This window comes from Manis pentadactyla, chromosome 8 (genome assembly GCF_030020395.1).
Source record: "Manis pentadactyla isolate mManPen7 chromosome 8, mManPen7.hap1, whole genome shotgun sequence".
Lineage (NCBI taxonomy): Eukaryota > Metazoa > Chordata > Mammalia > Pholidota > Manidae > Manis > Manis pentadactyla.
In genome coordinates this window covers 92,607,959-92,627,297 of record NC_080026.1, presented here as the reverse complement: position 1 = coordinate 92,627,297, position 19,339 = coordinate 92,607,959, and the positions used below count along the sequence as shown (strand labels likewise).

The window sequence follows — 19,339 nt, the reverse complement described above, 5'->3', positions numbered from 1 at the left end:
ACCCTTCCATCTTTTTCAGGTGGGAAGCCCCCTGCCCACTTCTCCTCCCTGTGTTCGTGTAAAGGCTGAGGGGATGCGCTGCGCACAGCTGGGAGTGCCCATGGGGCAGCCACTTCCATTGTCTCTATTGTCCCCCTCGGTTGTGGCCCCCGTGGGCCAGGCTGACCCCCCACCCTCGAGGAAAGGCAGGAAAGCGGGGGATCTTACCATCTCCCCTTTTGGTCCAGGGTGGCCCTGAAGGAGAAGAGTACGAGTGCCAGGCACCTTGTTTCCAACCCAGAACCATTCCCCCCACCCCGCCCACCGGCCCTCCACACTGGCCACCCCCCTACCCCCCCACCCCGCTGTCACTGATTACTCGTTTCGCACACTTCCTTCTTTTGTCACACCTTCACTCGCTCATCCACCCATTCCCTGACCTGCTGACTCAGGCATGGTTATTTGCCGTCTGCCCTTTGCTGCATCTGTTTAGCAGCTGCCACAGAAGCAGGAGGGTGGTCTCTCAGGAGTCCAAGCCCGAGCCCATCCTCGCACCCTGGGCAGCTTATAGGGATGCCAGGTCCTTAGAGGCGAGGGGCAATGATCCGCACAGCTCCTTGCTGGGCTCGGCTCCAGCCTGCAGAGGGCAGTGCCCAGGAGGGTGGGGGGACCTTCATCTGACAGGATGCCTGGGGAGAGGTGAGCTGCTCTCCTGCTGCTCAGGGGAGATGTGAGTGGGTGGGGCCGGGTTTGGGACCCACTGCCTGCCCATGTGGGGGGCATCTGTGAGGGCATCAGAGGGGTTGAGCTCTCCTCCAGCTCCCTCCTCACTGGGAGAGGGGAGGGTTCTCCTTTCCCCCATGAATACTCGTACCTGGGCCTAAGTCAAAAGGGTTGAAATGGACAAAGAGAGGATCTATGGATAGGGAAGCTACCTCCATGCAGACTTGGGCTTCACCAGGGATGGGAGACCCCAGGGAGAACAGGAGATGCAGGAGGTGCCTGGCGGTGCCGGTGAGCAAGGGTGCGAACAGCGCCAGGCCGCTCAGGCTTAGCGGGTAAAGCTCTCCACCCATCTCTCCCTGCTGCCTCCTTGCCGCCCCACCAAGTCCCCTTCTGGGACCATCCCAGAATCACTAACTTCTCGGGCTGATTCTTGCTCTGGGCGCTGAGAGCCCAGCTTGGCAGCCATGGACGTGTGGCCAGGGGAGGCCCACCGAGGTAGGGCAACTCATTCTAATGGTCCCTCCTCCTGCTCCCCTTGGCAATGGCCTCCCACTCTGGGAATGTTCACTCCATCTGAAGCTTCTTCCGAGGAGTCTGGGTCTTGCAGAAGGATTAGTAGGCCCCCTGGGTTAATGCCCTGGACTGAGGGGCGGGGAGGAGCCCACAGCCCCAGAGGGTCCACTCACCGGTTTGCCATCTAGCCCAATGGGACCCTGAAAGCAGAAAGAAACCAGCTGTAAAGACAGAGCATCCCAGGTCTCCTGCCAAAGAGGCAGCATGGGGCAGTGGTTAGGGGCACAGGTTCTGGACTCCACATTAGGCAGGGTTCAAGGCTCTGCCTGAGCACTTATTGGTTATGTGAGCATGGGTGAGCTCAAGCCTCAGTTTCCCATCCTAAAAATGGGCATGAGGGTAACAGAATCTTCCATGAGGGGTCCTTGTGAAGAAAATGAATGAAATGCCACCTGCCTGGCAGCCGGTATGAGGGGGAACCTGATGGGTGGCAGTCACCATTGCTATCAAAGACCTCCGTACCCCGAGTGGAGAATGGACCACATGTTTCTAGAAAGCCAGGGCTGGCCAGCACTGAGGCCTTCAGAAAAGGGGAGCTATCTGCTACCCGCCCTCCCTCTTAGGCCTGTCTTAGGCCCCACTGGCAGGGGTCACAGTTTATACAGATGACTACCTCCCCGCCTCCTCCAGGCAGGTCTCCTCTCCAAGCCAGGTTGGAGGCTGCTTCCCTGCAGTGCATTGCCGTTCCACATTCCAGCATCCTGCGGGGGTTGACCAGCCTGAGACCGCACACGGCTGCTCCTGCCCCGCCACCTCTTTATTTCCGTGTCCATTGTCCTGTCCTTTCTTGCACTGTGAGCCAAGTGCTAAGCTACTCCCCTTGCTTGCTCTCCACGCATGGCTTCAGGAGAGGGTCCTTAATGACTGGGGTTTGGGAGGTCAAGAGCAGCTTGAGGGCTGGCCCTGCATGAGGTTTAAGCCAGCCAGGCCCAGGGGTCACTGGGGACACAGTTAACCTCAGCCCTCTCCACTTACCGGAAATCCAGGAAAACCTCGAGTGCCTGGCTGACCCTAAAAAGAGCGGGAGAGGAGTGAGGATGGGTGAGAGGAGAGGAAGCCAGACCTTAGCCCCCTGGTTCACCTTTGTTCCCAGAGGGTCTATGGTTTCTCTCCCACTCCTCTTGATCTTCCGTGGGAGACACTCACCATAGTAAGCTGTCTGGGAGGGAGGATGATGACAGATGGAAACAGGACCTCATAGAAAGTCCCTTCCAAGGACTGAGGGTGGGGAAGGGCAAAGGAGGTGGCCAGCGTCCTTTGGGTCTTTCTGGGAAGTAGTGCCTGAGAGCTCTTCACTGCCCAGCACTCTGAACCTTGACATGCAAACAGGTGGGTGGAGAGTGGGGGCAGTGAGGACCCTGCCTGCCGCACACTGAACTCCTGGACAGTGAGTGTCTAAGTCTTTTATTTGCAAAGTCATTGCCCACAGCCACTTATCTAAGGATGCTGTGGGTATCAGAACTTGACTTTCAGAATGTGTGTTTTCAGGCTGGAACAAGTCAGCCTGCTTGTCTTCCTCTCACCCCAGCTCACAGGCCTCTCCTAGTTGGGCAGCCTCTGGATCCCCCAATCCTGTGGGAAGCAGAGCAATTCATGTCCATTTTCCTGGAGGTGCTGTGTGCAACCCAGATAGGTATTCAGATTGGAGACTAGAAGCAGGCTCACTGGTCACAGTCTAGTGGCTTATGGTCAAGATTCAGGACATGTGAAAAGAGATGTGCAGAGGTTGGAAGAAGCATATGGCTGGGCAGTTCCAGGGCTGGGAAGGCTGAGAAGGACAAGGGTGCAGAGAGCTTGGAAGCATGCATCCTGCCACTCCTCTTCTCAAGGACCAGCTAGGATTCTCTTCCCGTGTATCATTCAAGGTCATCCTCAGTCTCATCCCCGTCCACCACTTCAGCTTCTCTCCTGCCTCATCTTCCCACCTACTGTTTGCTCAGCCTCACTTCCCCACCTGCTTTTCCTGGGATGCACCACATCTTTCACATGTTTAGCTCTCAGCTTGGAGCCCCCCTGGACTAGATGGCCATAGTCCAAGCTTGGGCTTTTGGGGCTGGCGGACCGATTTCTAGTCCTGCCTCCATCGACAATGGCTGTGTGACTCCTAGCAAGTTGCCTTTCTCTGCTTCAATTTCCTCATCTATAGGATGGGGACAGCAGTATGACCTCAGGGTCATTGAATTACATTTGTGAAGGCTACTGAAATGGTCAGATGTTTGTTGGGTTGAACTGATGGTAGGATCAGTGGAAATTTGTCCTTGCCAAGCAGTAGTTTCAAAATCAGACCCTGTCCAGAAGAGGGTTTCTCTGGATCCCTCTGCCATGAATGGAAACATCTGCAGGCTGCTTGGGTCCTTCTTGAAGCTGTGGACACGAGCGCCCAGAGACCTCCACTCAGGGGTCCTGGCTGGGAGGAAGGGGGCCTTGCCGGCAGGGTTGGTGCACTGGTGAGGCAGGGAGCAAGCTAGAGTATGCTGCAGGCTCAGGATGGGCTTGTGGCAGGCAGCCAGAAGGGCAAAGGGGAGGAGAGGCCACTTATGTATCAGAAGGGCCCCGGGCTTCTCTTCTCTCAAGGGTAAGTGATGCTAAGAATAGCATTAAGGAGAAAACCGGAAACCTTGCAGTGTAACCTCTGAAACCTCCCAGTGTAAACCTTCAAGTATTCTGAATGCTGAGAGGCCTGAAGGAAAGGTCAGGAGAAGAGGATTCCAAGAAACATCCTCTTGTCCTACTCCGGATAATGTTTACATGGTAGGGATAATCACATGGCTTGCTAATTACAGAGCTTGCCCTGGTAGCAGGATGCATCTCTCCAACTCAGCCAAATCCAGGGCTAACCAAAGCTTCTTTAGGGACCTTGAGAAGAATGTTGTCATTGACCAAATGGAAACTGAGACTCTACTTGCCGGAGAGGCTGGGCCTGGAAAAGGCCCTCAGAAACGCTGGGCACAGGAATTTACATCTCGTCAATTCTAGGCTAACATGGGCCATCTCTTCCAATGTTTATTGGCCAGTCCAATGTACTTGTAAACTGTCTGTTTGCATTCCTTACTGATAATTTCTAGTAGGTTGTTTGTCCTTTTCCTATTGATTTGAGTAAAGCTCTTTGTCAAGAACAGTAAGTCTTTGAGAGTCATATGTGTTGCAAATATTCTTTCCAATGTAGCACCTGTTTTTTAATGGTACATTTTCTGCCATATAGAAGTTTTATATTATGTTGACAAAGTTATCAGTCTTTTCCTATGACGTGGTCTTATGCTTGTCCTGCAAAGGGACAAGCAGGCTGTGTTCAGGGTTTCACTATCTACCCAGTGCCTTGCCTGCAGTAGGAACCTAAAAAATATTAATGAAATGAATAAATGAGGAAACACTTGACAGTTGTATCAACCTGGCATGGGTGTCTCCTTGTGAATGAGGGCTGGAGGTTCAGATAGCTCCTTCTGGCCCCTACAGAGAAGCTGGGAGACTCAGGGAGGGCATGAGCTCCCTCTGAGATGGGGGGCATTTCCTAGCTTGGCAGATGACTTGCCCAGCCTCTCAAGGTCCCAGCTTCCCACTCAGTTTAGTGGAGCCACTGTCCAGCATTGTGCTTCACTGGAATGTGAACCATCCTTCCCCAAAGTGCCCTTGCCTGGTCTATTTATGAAGCTCCAAGAGGGAAGGCAGGTGGCCCCAGAAACTGGCAAAGCTGGTTCTTACTAGCACGTATTCTGGGCCCTTCCTGGCTGAGAGGAAAACCACACATCCCCCATCCCCTCCAGCCACAGAACGCTTGCCCTCTTGACCATTATGCCTTAATCACAAATGGCCCCTTTGTCTTCCCCCACCCCTGTTCTCACCTGCTTCAGGTGGCTTCCCAGGAGGAACTGAGGTCATTGCCCTGGTGTCTAGTGAGGGCTCAGCGGGGGTGGCCCAGTCATCTGGAGGGTGGTCATAGGACACTGGGCTTGGTCAAACCTTCTGGTGCCATAAAAACTCTCCTAGCTCCAACCTGGCACCCACAGGGATAATTTTTTCTTCTCAAGATAAGTATCCTTTTTAAACAGTAAAGCTTGAAACATGGAAGGGGTGTTGGGGCTGGAACGCTGGCTTTGGAAGGAGGCCAACCTGGCCCAACCAGACTCAAGTCCAGCACTGACTAGCTGGGTAGCCACAGCCAGTTATGAAACTCGAGTTGCCTCTCTGTGAAGTGGGCTGGCAGGGCTTGCCACACAGTTTTGCTGGGAGGACTGAAGGAGGTCCGAGTATACACAGGGTTTCAGCATAGGACCTAGGATGTGACAGGTGCCCAGGAGAAGGTCCTTCTCACCCCTGGGACAGAATCTAACGCGGTGGGTAAATTCCTGATTAGGCATCTGCATGCTGGGCTGGAAGCCAGGGGTAGCTGAGACAGACCACTGACCCTAGCATGTTCTCCCAAAGTGGGGCCTTCTTAACAACTTCTAGGTAGCCTGTTGACATTGTGTTGCTGAAAGGGTGTTAGAAGACCAGCATGATCCACACACTGGGTGGTCAGACCAGATAGGGGACAGAGACTGGCCAAGGGGTAGGGCCTGTGTTCTGTGTGACTACCCTGTCTTCCTGGCAAGTCCACCCTAGGCTCGGTTGGTCCTTGTCCTTCAGAACCTGGGAGACTGTCTTTTTCTTTGACCTTCCCATCTCCTAGTGGCCCCCTGGTTGGGCACCACCTTTGTCAGAACCTGGGAGACTGTCTTTTTCTTTGACCTTCCCATCTCCTAGTGGCCCCCTGGTTGGGCACCACCTTTGTCAGGAGCAACTGGGCTCAGGGCATCCACACTGCAGCTTCCCCGGTACACAAGGCTTACAGCCCATGGGCAGTGGCCATGCGAGCCCAGAAGCACAGGTGATGGTGGCCCCGTAGCCTGGTGACCTGCTGCAGCAGAGGGGGCCCGGAGTGCAGGCCCTGAGCTGTGGTCTGGGCTGAGTGATGAAGTCCCAGCATGCCCACGTCCTAGGGCGTGACCTTGGCTGCCCAACCTCCCTTTGCCCAGCTTTTGTTATCTGAACATGGAGATGCTAACAGGACCGACTTGTGGGGTTCTCTAGCGGGTTAAGTGAATTACTCTGCGTACAGGTTTTGGGATACTGCCTGCTGCAGTGATCTGAGTCAGAGGAATCCCTGCCGAGAAGACTGTGTCTATGCAGCCTCGGACCCTTCAACCCCTGCCTCCAGCCCAGGCCTGGAGCTGCCTGCCAGCATTGCTCCCCAGATCCTCCTTTGGTGCCCCTCTCTGATCACCCCCACCCCCCACCCCAACTGTCTGCAAGCAGTCCTAACTGGCTCTACCTCAGCTCCCACCTCTCACCACAGCCACTCCCTTGGATGTAGCAATTTGCTCTGTGACCCCCTCCCTAGACTAGAGGCAGGAGAGCCCCCCGCTCTGCTGGCTTTCCTGTTGAAGGCAGGGAAATGGACAGGCTGGGCTTCATCTGTCCACCGGGCCAGCCTCACACTCCCTGAGGCCAGCCTGCTGCTGCCTTTGCGCCGTCACCATGCAGGGCAGGGCAGGAAAAGCATACAGCAGAACATGGAGGCAGCCATGTGCACTTGTTACTCTGCTGGAAGCCCTGGCTGCGTGGGTCCTGGCGTCTGAACTGCCCTAGCCTCTGTGTGTGGGACCCTGGCCAAGCCCCTTCCCCTCTCTGGGAAGTTTCCCCTTCTGAGAGGGCTGTGCTAGACCATTACTGAGGTCCTTTCCATCCTGACATTTGGTGATTTTAGGGAAACCCCATGGTCCAGGCATTCTGAGGAAACATGTAGCCCTCCTTCCTGTCGTCACAGCATCTTCCTGCATTGTCACCCATGTCTCCCTTCTGGTTCCTAAGGAAGCATATCTGAAGGGAGCCTCTCTGATTTTCCCAAGCCCTGGCCACTGGGCAGAGTGAACTAAGACACAGAACCCAGCGCTGTGCATAAAAAGGAGCCTTTGAAGGCAAGCAGTGGGTTGGGTCTCTGCCAAGACCAGAAGCGGGCAGTTGGGTCAGAGCATCTGGACTCTGGGTTTCTGCTCCGTGGGCTTCTGGAGACAGGGCTTGTCCCCTGGAAAGCCGGAGCATCCTCTCCAGAGACGAGTGAGTACTTTCTCCCCTTGGCCTGTAAACAAAAGGGCCGCCTCCCAGCTGCTCTAGTCTGTGGCTGGAGGGCAGGCTCTTGTGAACCCTCCCAAGGGGCTGTAGTTTAGGTATATTTAGTCAGGCCACTTGCTTCAACATCAACAGAGGTGCTGAGGCCGGGCTGACCACATCACATGCGGTAGCCGCCCTGCCCAGAGGCCCAGCCAGGACTCGCTCTCCCTCCACCCTCATGCCTGTCATTAATTCACTGTCCCGCACCCTGAAGAAGAGTAAAGCCACTTACAGGGGGGCCACGAGGACCGATGATGGACATCCCGGCATCTCCTGGAGCCCCCTGAGGGAGAGACAGGGAGGGAGGAGAAGAAGAGGGAGGAGGGGCAGGGGCAGGCGGGGTGGGCCAGGGGAGAGAAGGAGGAGCTGGCAGATGGGGAGGGGGTGCCGGGCCACAGGCGGGAAGGGCCAGGGGACAGAGGATGCCCAGGGAGATAAGGGGGCGCGCAGGATGATTGCAGCATTCGGGAAGGATTGGGAAGGGCAGTGGGAAGCAGGTGGAGGGAAGAGATGTGAGGAAAGGTCAGATATGGGGACCAGGGAAAGAGGGCGGTGGGACCCCCAGCCGGGAAGTGGGAGAAGAGGATTCAGTGAAGCGGTGGGCAGGGGGCGCACAGGGAGGGAGGGGGTGGACACTCAGCTCAGCCACAGCTGCTCAAGCCCCAGAGGCCACCGGCTAGGGCCTGCTCAGGACGCTCCGCAACCCGCCCCAGCCCCACACAGGTTTCAGGACCCTGAGGTCTTCTTCCCCGCCTCAGCCCCAAATACCCATGTGGCTGTGCACCCTGCAACTGGTGAGCAGCAGCCTGCCCCGCCGCATGGAGTTGCTAAAAACAGAGGGTGGGGACCAGACACACATGCTGTGTGAGCCCAGCAGCTGGAGCCTGAAGGCTGGAGCTGCCTCAAAATTCCATGTCCTGGTTCCAGAGTGACACAAGGGGAAAGTCTGGGCAGAATTTTCAGAGGATGGTGGATGCTACTGGGTTGGGAGCTCAAAGTGCCACCCAAGGGTGGCCAAGCTGCCTGGACAAATCTGTGTGTGTGTGTGTGTGAGGTATGCATGTGTGCAAGTGTGGGGTGTGTGCATGCATGTTTGTGTGTCTGGTGTGTGTGCATGTGTCTGTGTGTGTCTGGTGTGTGTGTGCATGTGGTGTGGTGTGTGAGTGTGGTGTAGTGTGTGTGTGAGTGTGCGTGGTGGTGTGTGTGCCCTTGTGTGTGTATGTGTGCATCTGGTGTGTGTGTATGTGCCTGTGTGAGTGTGTACATGTGGTGTGGTGTGTGAGTGTGGTGTAGTGTATGTCTGGTGTGTGTGTGTGTGTGTGTGTGTGTGTGTGTGTGTGGTGGGAGGGGTGACAGTAGGAGAATGGAGGGCATAGGGAACACAGATGTGAGTGAGAGGTGCTGCTCAGACAGAAGGGTGCAGACTGCACCCTGCTGAAAGGAGGGCAGAGGCTGCTCCCCACCAGGAATCCATGCCTCCCGGAAGCCCAAGCACCCAGGGCCTTATTTCCAGGTCTTGCTCTGCCAGGCAAGTCAGGGAACCTCTCTGAGCCCACATACCTCCTCTGTGAACTGGGATGCTGAGAGCTGCTCTACTGCCCTTAAAGAGCACAGGACATAAATGCATCTGTAAAATATCATGCCTCACATACAGATCAGGAGTGACTTCAAATTAGTAACTATTTATGCCATTGCAGTTATACAGTGATTTTTATGCAAGGCCGTGTATTGTAATGTGAAGAGGCAGGATGGTCCAGTTGGAAGCACAGCTCTGCTCCCTCCCAGTTATGGGACATTAGGCTACTTAACTTTCCTCTGCCTCAGTTTCCTTATAAGTAATGCAGGGATAGCACCTGGCTCATAGGGTGGATGTGAAAATTTCAAGAGATAATGGTGCAAATGCTGAAAAGAATGTGTCACATATTATGAAGTGTTTGCCTTTACCCTTATACAGTTGCCTGGGCCCTGTGTTTTTCTTCTGGGCAGCTGAGCTCCCTGGGAGGGCAGGACTGACAAGTGTTTACTCCATGTGGAGGACTGCCTCCCAGCCTTGGGTCAGACATGCTGGGACTCCTCTCCAGCTCTGTGCCTTTCTGCTGTGTGACTTGCCTCTCTGTGCTTTGGTTCCCTCTCATGTCAGTGGGAGTACTAATGCCCCCTGTGGCAGTGCTGACTGGGAGAACAGAGGCAAAACACTTGAAAGTGCACCTGACAGGGTTTGTGCTTAAGCCATGGTAGCTGCTATTATTATTTTGCCACTGTTACTACTGGGCACAGGGAGACTCTGTTGCAGACATACACTCTGTAACGTACAGGCAAGGGTGTGCTGACTGGGCACCAGGAGGTCTGCCTCCTGGCCCCTACTCATCACTGGTGCTGTGGGACGGAGGGCAAGCCCCAGCCCATTTCCTCATTGGAAAAGTGAGTTGGTTAGATGTGTAAGCCCCCAGAACCCACCAGGGCTGATGTTCCAGGATGGTCTCTTGGGCCTTTGGCTTCCCCAGGGGTCCACCCTACAGCCCTGGGAGCCTCTGAGCATTTCCCTGGAGGACTGTCTCTGGGGCAATGCAAAGTCTTCTAAGTCTGAGGGCTCCAGTGGTGGGCTGGGGATGGGCTAGAACCAGATACACAGAGTAGAAAGTGGCACTCTCCTTGCCCCCAGGAAGGGAGACTGCCTAAGGCCGGGAATCAGAGCTATGAGGCCACATGCAGCCTCAGTGGGAAAGGGAGACCTACTTAGCCAGGGAAGCTAGGACCTCAGCCCAGGAACCTCAAGCCTCCTGCCCAACAGTGTGGAAGCTGTTAGGAAACTGGGCCACTAGAGGCCATGAGGGCAGAGCTGTGAGCCTCTGAAAGCCTCAGAAGAGTCCACTGGGTGGACGCGGAGGCTGGGGCAGAGGGGATAGGCAAAGTGTGGACTCACCTTCTCGCCTGGTTGGCCCTTTACTCCCTGGGGCGGCCACATGCAACATGGGGCACAGGGAAGAGGGAGAGAAGGAGAGAAAAAAGAAGGGATGAGAGAGGCACACCCACAAGAATCCGTGTTAATGGCACAACGATCAACAAAAGATATGGCTGTGAAATAACAAAGCAAAACACAGACGCTGATACGTGGCAGGTCCCACACCCAGCAAGCACAGCGCAGGAATGGCTATCGCCTCACCCAGACAGCCGGTCCAGACAACTGGGAGAGAAACTGTGGCAGGGGCCTTAAGAGACCCTCTTTAAGTATGTATGTGTGTGTTTGCGTGTGAGAGAGAGAAGGGAAACCACCCCCAAGTCAGAGACTCTGCCTGAGAAACCATGGCCCCAGCGGGCTGGGTCACCTGAGCTGGGGGGGTGAGAGGGGGAGACTCCAGACGACTGTGTAGTGAGGTGGTCTGAAGGTCCATGTGAGAGCCAAACACAAAGCTTTGCCACGCTAGATAGCCTGGAGTCGTTAGGTCTGGCCAGGCAGGATGGATGAGGTGCACGGGGCAACATGGGAGGACAGACAACAGGACACACACATCTGGGAGAATGGAGGAGGGATCTGGATGCAGAGGAAACGAAGTCACCAGGGTCCCTATAACCATAGTGACCAATGGATAGACAGCCCCAATACACCCTGATCCATAGAAGCCAGTGGCGCCACCTCTGGTGAACCATGGGAACAACACAGGCATTTCACACGGGCAACCCCAGGCCTCATCAGGTGACTCATGCCAGGACTCCTACTGTGCAGCCGGATGGGTCCACTGTTACATTTAAAATAGCACCAGCAGCATGGAAGTCCCAAAGTGGCTTGAAAACAGCCTTGTACAGAAGTAAAACACCTTATATAAAAGACCTCCTGTGGCTCTCCCTCCCATACCCCAACTGTGGGTCAGATGGACTCAGTGGCTCAGGTGGACACTTCTGTTCTTGACAGGCAGCCCTTGGGCAGGCCAAGGGGAGCTCAAAGCTCTGTGACCTGGAGCACTTGTCCTGAACCTCTGAAATGTCCCAGGTTCCAGGCCTAGGCACTGCGGCTTCACCCTGAGGGTTAGACCCTCCTTAGAGCTATGATGCCAGCTGGGGAAGAGCACTGTCAGATGCAAGAGCACAGGTGTAGGGTCAGGCCGTCTGGTTTAAAGTCCCCCATCAGCCGCTTCTTGGCCATGTAACCTTGGGAGAAACTTAACATCGGAGTCTTGTTTTCTCATCTGAAAACTGGGAGTGGAAATTGTGCCTATGTCATTAAGGAGGACCAAATGAGCTAACGTACTAGGCTCTTAGCACAGTGTCCAGTACACAGGAAACACTCCCAAGTGATTGGATGCCTTTTCTGTGAGCACCAGGCTCCTTTAGGTGAGCAAACTCACACAAGGATACTGCACCCAGGCCTAAGGCCAGCCCAGCCCAGGAGGTGAGGATAGTAGGAAGCAAAGCTTGAGAGTGACAGGAAAAGATGGTGTGGGGGGAGCTGGGGGTACTGAGGAGCCAGGGTAGAGGTTGAGGCTGATGGCTGGTGGGGATTTAGGGGTCAGACGGTGAGAGGAGCTCAGACCATGTCCTAGACTAGGCTGGGCGGCGGTGTGGTTGGTGTGTGGCTATCACTGCCTTAGGCTGCCATCGGGAGCCTTCCTGCCCCTTCTAGAGCCATCAGGAAGAACCTGGTGCTGGGCCTCAAAAATCAGAGGGTGGGCCCAGCACCAACCCTCCTGTTTCTGAATGCACTCTTCTTAATAAATATTCTCCTTTCCTTTTTGCCATCTTAAGTTTTGACAAGAAACATTAAATGTTTGATTCCTAGCCTCTTGCTAAAGATTTGGAGGCACTGCCTGGAAGCAAGTCCTTTCTCTACCAACTTCTGGCCTCTGTCCAGGGGAGAGGCCCCTTGAAACGGACCCCTCTGAAGTTCCTGTGGAGCATTTTGAGGTTGTGTTTCTCACCATCCTTTGCTGCTCTTGCTGGAGCGGCTGTAAATCTGAGGGTGGGCTGCTCACCTCAGGGGGCAGGGAGTGGAGCGGATGGGAAACCTCTTGGTGTATTACCCTGCTGCCCAGTGGGTGATGGACAAAGAGCTTTATTCATGCAGTTTCTTGGATTTTTCCTTTGCCATGGTGGCTCTTTGCAGAGCAAGGTCATATTGCAAGATCTGAAGTCTCAGAATAAAACTTCCTCCTTCCTACTCGCCTGTTCCTCTCTGAGGTGGAGCTGGGTGGGGAAGGGAGAGGTCCAACCGTCCTCCTCATGGCTGGGGAAGGCAACAGCTTGCCGTGTTGGAGGACAGGCCAGCATGGAAGAAGCAAGCAATGGCCACCCAAGCAGGTACAAATGCACCAACTCACCACACGTCCAGGCATCCCAATGGCACCTTTGTCTCCCTGATGAAGGAGGCAGAAACAATTAGATGTGGCTGGAGCCAGGCCAGCATGTGTTGGACTCCATGGGCTAGCTATGCACCCAAAACCTGGTTTGCATGCGTAGTTAGGACGATACCCAGGCGTCCTGTGGACTTGCTCATTCAGCCTCCATGGACGGTTTGGCAAGCAGCCCCCATATATCTGCTTGCCTCAGGCATAGTGCTGGGGAAAGAGCACTAACATAGGAGTCTGGTTCCCAGCCTGGGCCTCAGTTTCCTTATATGCTCCATGAGGGGTCTAAGGCCCTTCCTCCCTTAGGCTTGTGTTGTCACAATCCATTCCAGCTACTGCAGGCTATGCTGCATCCCTATCACACTCATCTTCAAGGCATTCAGCAGGGTGAGCGGCAGCTCCCGTGTGCCAGGTGAGGGAGTTGCTTCCCTGGGTTTGTCTGTGCCTGAGCTGGGGAGAAGTGCCCATGCCCCCTGCCTCCTCCCACTGGCCTCTGTCTCTGAAGGTTGCAGACAGTCCTTCTCCACGCCCCCTCCTCTTGGCCATCCCCAGCACTGACAGGAAGGACCGTGAGCCATGTGAATTCTGCTGTGTCACAGGTTTCAACTGCTCAGAGGGAACCACTTTGTTTTGTAGCCAGGGGTACATCTTTTCACTCTGGAAATCTGCTTATTAAGTTTTGATCCTCCCCCTTTGGTAGAAAATATTTTTTTGCAATCATATGTGTGCAGACATCATAAAGTCTGGGGTGGGGCCTGGGGTTTGCCAGGAGCCTGAAAGGATGGGAAACAATGGGGGCCAAAAATCAGATGGTGTTTGTCTGGGCCTGCCATGCAGGAGAGAGCTGGGTTCATGGGTTCCCCTGAAAAGTGTGAGCATTTCTGGGGAGATTCTGTTTCTGCTGACCCCACTGAAGCAAAATGGCTTGAGAGACAATTAGCATCCCAAGATGTATGTGGACACCCGAGAGAATGGCAATCAGTGCTGTGATTAGGCTCTTGTAACACATACATTGTCAAGACTGATGTTGTCTCTAGTAAAACAACCAGCCTTTGTGAAAGAGCAGCAGGGTAGTAGCGCTGGCTATAGAGTGGATCTGCTTCCTTAACCTCCTGAGCATCATGTCCCTCTCCTGAGGCTGCTGGGAGGATGCCAGGAGACCACGTCTCTGGAAAGCTTACTGCCAGGGCCTGGCACCTGGTGAGTGTTGCATAAGTGGCAGTAACATTACTGTGAGTAAGATATTTACTATGAGTAGTAAGCCCAGCACAGCCATGGGCAAGTGACATTTAAAAGCATGTTTGTACTTCACACTTTTTGCATTTCACAACAAGGGACCAACATCACATCTTTTTGTGGCTCACTCCCAGGCCCTTCCCCGTGGAAGCATGGGCAGGACAATGACCCTTGGATTGGTGGTCTGCACTTCCTGCTGAGGACACCAGGCCCACTGGATGTTGGTTGGGACACCCCCACAGCCCTCTTGCTCTTGGGATTTTGAATGATATTGCAGGGTGGGTGTTTTGGTTTCTTTTTTAAAACTAATGTTCTTTGCAGTCCTGACCATAAAATGCTCGGGTTAGGAATGGGCATGGAATGGCTGCAGACTGGAAAGTAGTACAGCAGCCCCTGCTTTGTGAATTGCCCCAAATGCTTTTTAAAGGTGGACATTGTCAGAAAAAACAAAGTCTGCCCACGTTCCCTTCAGTCATCTGATTTTTCCCCTCCTTGGATTTCATGGGACCTATTCACCCGTCTTCCTTTGCTCCAGGGCTTGTACTTACTGGGAGAGTTTCCATTTTCAAGGCTAAACATTCTCCCACATGCATTTCATTAAGAAAGGCATTGCTGGACATGAATTCTTGAAGCTGTTGGATTAGTCAAGAGGTTACAATATAATTCATGTCTGAAAGAGGAGTAACTGGGATAACTGGGATGCACAGAAGGGTCTGGAATCCAATGGATAAGACTTTAGGTGCAGGGAGAGAGGGAAGCCCTGGCTCACCCTCCATGCCCCACCTTGGCCTTCTGGCTGGCTATAGCATCTTGTCTGAGACACTACCCATCCAAGGGCCCACTGTATCCACTATTTAGTGCACCTATGGCCCAGGCTACACCCCACAGAGCAGTGTTTGAAGGCCTTAGAATGGTTCTCAAATGTCTTTGAGCACAGACTGCAGGAAATCTCAGTATGGAATGGTGTGTGATAACAAGGGGCTCCAACAGGTCTCCTACTGAAACTTGGACAATTGGATAAGGTGTTTTACCTCTCTGAGTCTCAGTTTCCTTATCTATAAAATGGGCATAACAACTCCCATTTCACCGAGTTGCTGAAGAAACCAAATGTATAAAGAGTGATTAGCATAGTGCCTGGCACTTATTACAGTCTCAATAAGAGATAGCTATTATTTTTTTTTTTACTTTGTCCCAAAGCCCCATGGTTACTTGACATAGCCTCTCTAGCATTCAGAAATGTTAACTGGGGAGAGAACAAAGGTTTTGAGTATACTCTTACAGAGGACATAGGACAAAGTGGGGACAACGGTCTTAATATAAGCTGACATACAGGAGGATGTCCAGTAAGCCAGTGGGCTGCCTCCCCTTCCAGCCCCACAGTATGGGGCCATCAGTCTGGAAGTTGGGTCCAGCACTGGAGGGGCCTGCATGCTGTCATCTTCCTGCCTGGGGCCCCAAGAGGGGACCAAGTAGCTTCATCCATAGTTACAGGTTGGAGGTGCTGGAGAAGGGCCTCTCAGCCAGATACACTTTTCATCCAACTGAGCCAGGCCTTGAGATGAGGAAGAGTACAGGAGAGAGACCCACAGGAGACAATAAATGAAAACTACTTACTGGGAGTCCAGGTCTTCCAACAGGACCCTGAAACAAAGGAGAAAGGGTGAAGTCTCCGCAGGTCAGGGTATACACTGCTTGATAGCCCCACACCGCCCAGCCAGCTGTGTGACCTTGGAGTCACATGTGCTCCATGATCCTGTTGATTTATGAACAAAATGGAGAGAGGACCTTGATCACTAAGCTTCCTTTCAGTTCTAACATTCATTCATCAGCAAAGCAGGTAGAGGGTTCTCCTCCATGCCAGGCCCAGGATAGGTGTAGGGAACAGAAAAATAAGCATGTCCCTTCCAGTGACTCAAGGGTCGCCAGGGCTATGGGCCTCCCCAACACATTCCCTCCCTTTGAGCCTTTCTGCCCCACTCAGAGCAATGATCTGCCCACCTCTCACGTGCACTACAAAGGGCCCAGGGGGGTCAGAGCTTGGTCTCTACTCTGATGAGTCAGGTTGGCCATGGGACACCCAGCACTTTTGCTGCATCTGCCACATCTGAGTCCAGGGAACATGGCCAGGGAGCTGAAGGTGGGTGGATGGGTGGGGGGCATCCCTAGGGGGCCTCTTCCCCTCTGTTGGGGTGGTGTGGGAGGAGGTGGGATTTCCTTCCTCTGCAGCCTCCAATTAGCTTTAGACCACCCTTGCATGGTGAGTTGGTGCTCAGCGTGAGGCAGGCGGCTGGACCCCACCATCCACGGGGTCCTGTGTGGCTCCAGGGGCCTGTCTTCACTGACCACAGCCATGTCTTTCTCAAACCCTTTATATATAACCCCAGTACTTCTGCCAATCACAATTCTGGCATAGACTAAAAACTCCATGTAATGGATCTGAAATCCCACTGAAAAGAGGAAAACATTCAGCAAATAGTACTATTAGTACTAATAATGATCATCATAGCAATATACATAGGAGGTGCTAAGGAGCCAAGCAAATTATAAGGAAGTCATGTCTTTTTAGCTCTCACCCCCAAATTCCAGAGGACCTGATAAGAGACGGTGACTGAGAAACTGCTCTAAGAGCTGTTCTCAGAGGGCTTCAGGGAGCACCTCGCAAAGAGGGAGAAGACACCTGGAGAGAGCTTCTAGAGCTCAATCCATCCCTGGTGTGGCCAGGGCATGGGTAGGGGAGAGATGGGGTTCTTGGTATGGGAGACAGTAGGGCTAAATTAAGAGGATGGGTTCTTGAGTCAGCCTATCTGTGCTCAAATCCTGGCTCTGCAACTTACTAGTTGGTTGTAAATAAGATGCTTGGCCTCCCTGTGTCTCAGTTTCTTCATCTTGTAAATTGGAGGCCAATCATGTCTATCTCTTATGATTAAATGATACGATGTATGTAGACCACACAGCACAAAGACTGGCATATAGCAGGTGCTAAATAAATGCTCATGATTATGACTGTTAGGAGGGCAGAGGCCAGGCAAGGGAGGTGCCTGGAGCTGGGCTCTGCTTCTAGCCTCCAGAGACTCTGCTATCAGGTGCGGTTCCTCTCCCGGACACCCTGCTCTTCCCATCCGCCCAAGGCGGAACCAGGAGTGGGTCTCAGGATATCCACTGTGAGACGAGTCCACCCATGGCAGGGCAGGGCTGCTGAGGCAAACACAGGCAGCGCCAGGAATAAGTCCCCAGCTCTATCCCTCGTTCCTGAGGGCATCCCAGAGGCAGTGGTGCAGGGACTTGTCCACAGAGAGCTGAACCACCCACAGAGTCCTTGGGGGATGCTGGTTAACAGCCCTCATGGACGCAGGGCCTATCTTCATCCCTCACTCTGCTGGATTTTACCCCCACAACACTAACACATAAACTCCTGAATGAATGAACCTGATGATGGACACCATGAATCTGGGAACTCAGCCTCCTTCTTTCCCAGGCTCCCACAGGACAGCTCAGGTACTGAGGATCCTCCTTAACCCCAGCTTTAGCGTGGAGCCAAAATTCTTCTGTTGTCATTTCTAAGCTGCCTGCCCTGACGCCATGAGGAAATGGGCCAAGAAGGGGGGCAGCCACTTAACCTCCTGCAGGAAAGGGGATGCATTTACTGAGGGTTTCCAGCCTCACACAGTGGGTCTACCCCAAGTAGGGACAGAAGGGACAGTTTACCGCCTATGTCATCAGCACACAGGAGCAACTTCTCTCAGGTTGTCTCAGTAGTACTAGGAAAAGTTATGCTTCACCCAAATGCCAGGGCTGGTCCTACCTTGCTGCAGCCTGACTTTTGCAGCAACTCTGCTTTCCTCTTTGCTCTGCCCACCAGGGAGCTCAGGGCCAAGTCTGAGGTTCCTCTGCACAGGATGCTGTGGAGTCATCGGCTCTAGAGTCCCCTTGTTTTCCACCCCACTTCATTGTAATTTATAAACTTCATCTAACTGGTTAATAGCCTAAAATGTTTCTTCAAATAAGGTGGGGTAGAAATAAATGAAATAATAAATGAATTTTAGAATTCACGGAATAATACTTTCTTCTTTAAATCGAAAGTCTTTTCAGAATCTTTGTGGATCATCTAAGGAAGCCTTCTGTTTCTAGGATTTAAGCGAGTTAGTATATTCTAAATTTAAATAAATACATACATACATATACATATATACATACATACACACATATAATTATATATATATTTCTTACAGCACCTGGATGAGGCAGATGAGGAAACAGGCACAGAGTGGTAAAGTAACTTGCCCAAGGTGAATAGCCAGGGGTGGCAGAGCCAAGATTTTGGACTCAGGGGTTCTGGCTCCAGAGCCCATGCTAGTAGTCACTGTATTACACTGCCTCCATAAAAACACAACAGTGTCTAACACATAGTAAGTGTTAGCTAGTTTTTTTGAGCAAGGATAACTTTAACCAAGGGCTGGCAGCTGGGACATCATATATTTCCCTATATTCCTCCAGAGAAAGAGTCATCCCTGCTTCCCTTGGTCATCTGTTTTAGCCTCACAGTTCCCATAATTAAGAAATTCTCTCTTAAGTCTAGTGCAGAGATGGCCAACAGATGTCAGCTTGGGTACAGGCTCCAAAGGATTGGTAGTGACTGAGTAAAGCATTATGTTAAGAAGCCTCCTGATTGATTAGCAATGCCTGTCACGGGCATGAGGGGTTAGGCAGTGGTGGTCACATATTTTCTACTACTTAAACAATTCCTGCTGATAAGTAAATCCATCCTCCAGGGCTGTGTTTTCCAGCACCAGCTGTCCCTGTGCTCACAGGAACCTGGATCTTCCAAATGGAGTCAAGCGCCACCCCGTGAGGGGCCCCTGTGGTGCAGCCAGAGGCGGCAGACAAGCATTGAGGCAAGCTGCCATCTCCCTATTCCCAGCCTCTGGCCAACAGCAGTCTTCCTTTGCAGGAAGCAGAGCAAACAGGGCTAGGACTTGATTCCCACCATGGCCAGCTGCCCATTTTCTCCTCACCTTGCCTTGTGCTATCAGCCAGAGTTGGGTGAAGATACAGAACCTTCTGTGTCAGGTTGAGAATGCAGGAGCTGCCTGGGCTCCTCTGTGCAGGGGTTGTAAGGGGACTCATCCCTCCCCCCTCATTTGCTCCTGCACTGCAGGGCCCCCAAGGAGTGGCACCCTCACAGGCTGCCCCAGGTGAGGCCCTCAGAAGCTCTTGGAATGCTGCTTTCCCAGGGAGGGCAGGCCCTCAAGTCAGGCAGGGACCCAGTGCTGACGGGGCCAGGTTAGCTCAGCAGCCGGGCCTGGGACAGTGAGCGGATGGGGGAAGTCCTAGGAGCCAGC

The 19,339-nt window shown here is 53.2% G+C and overlaps 1 protein-coding gene across 1 annotated transcript in view; it reads right to left on the bottom strand.

Moving 5' to 3' along the window:
- The window catches only part of COL13A1 (collagen type XIII alpha 1 chain), a 145,621-nt gene that overhangs the window by 64,326 nt on the left and 61,956 nt on the right, over positions 1 to 19,339 (bottom strand). Inside the window, exons 4-10 of the mRNA XM_057505377.1 lie at positions 15,615 to 15,641; positions 12,738 to 12,773; positions 10,349 to 10,375; positions 7,658 to 7,708; positions 2,254 to 2,289; positions 1,392 to 1,418; positions 208 to 234 (exon numbers count right to left, since the gene is read on the bottom strand). Coding sequence (XP_057361360.1) covers positions 208 to 234; positions 1,392 to 1,418; positions 2,254 to 2,289; positions 7,658 to 7,708; positions 10,349 to 10,375; positions 12,738 to 12,773; positions 15,615 to 15,641 — 231 coding nt within the window. The remainder of the gene's footprint in view (positions 1 to 207; positions 235 to 1,391; positions 1,419 to 2,253; positions 2,290 to 7,657; positions 7,709 to 10,348; positions 10,376 to 12,737; positions 12,774 to 15,614; positions 15,642 to 19,339) is intronic.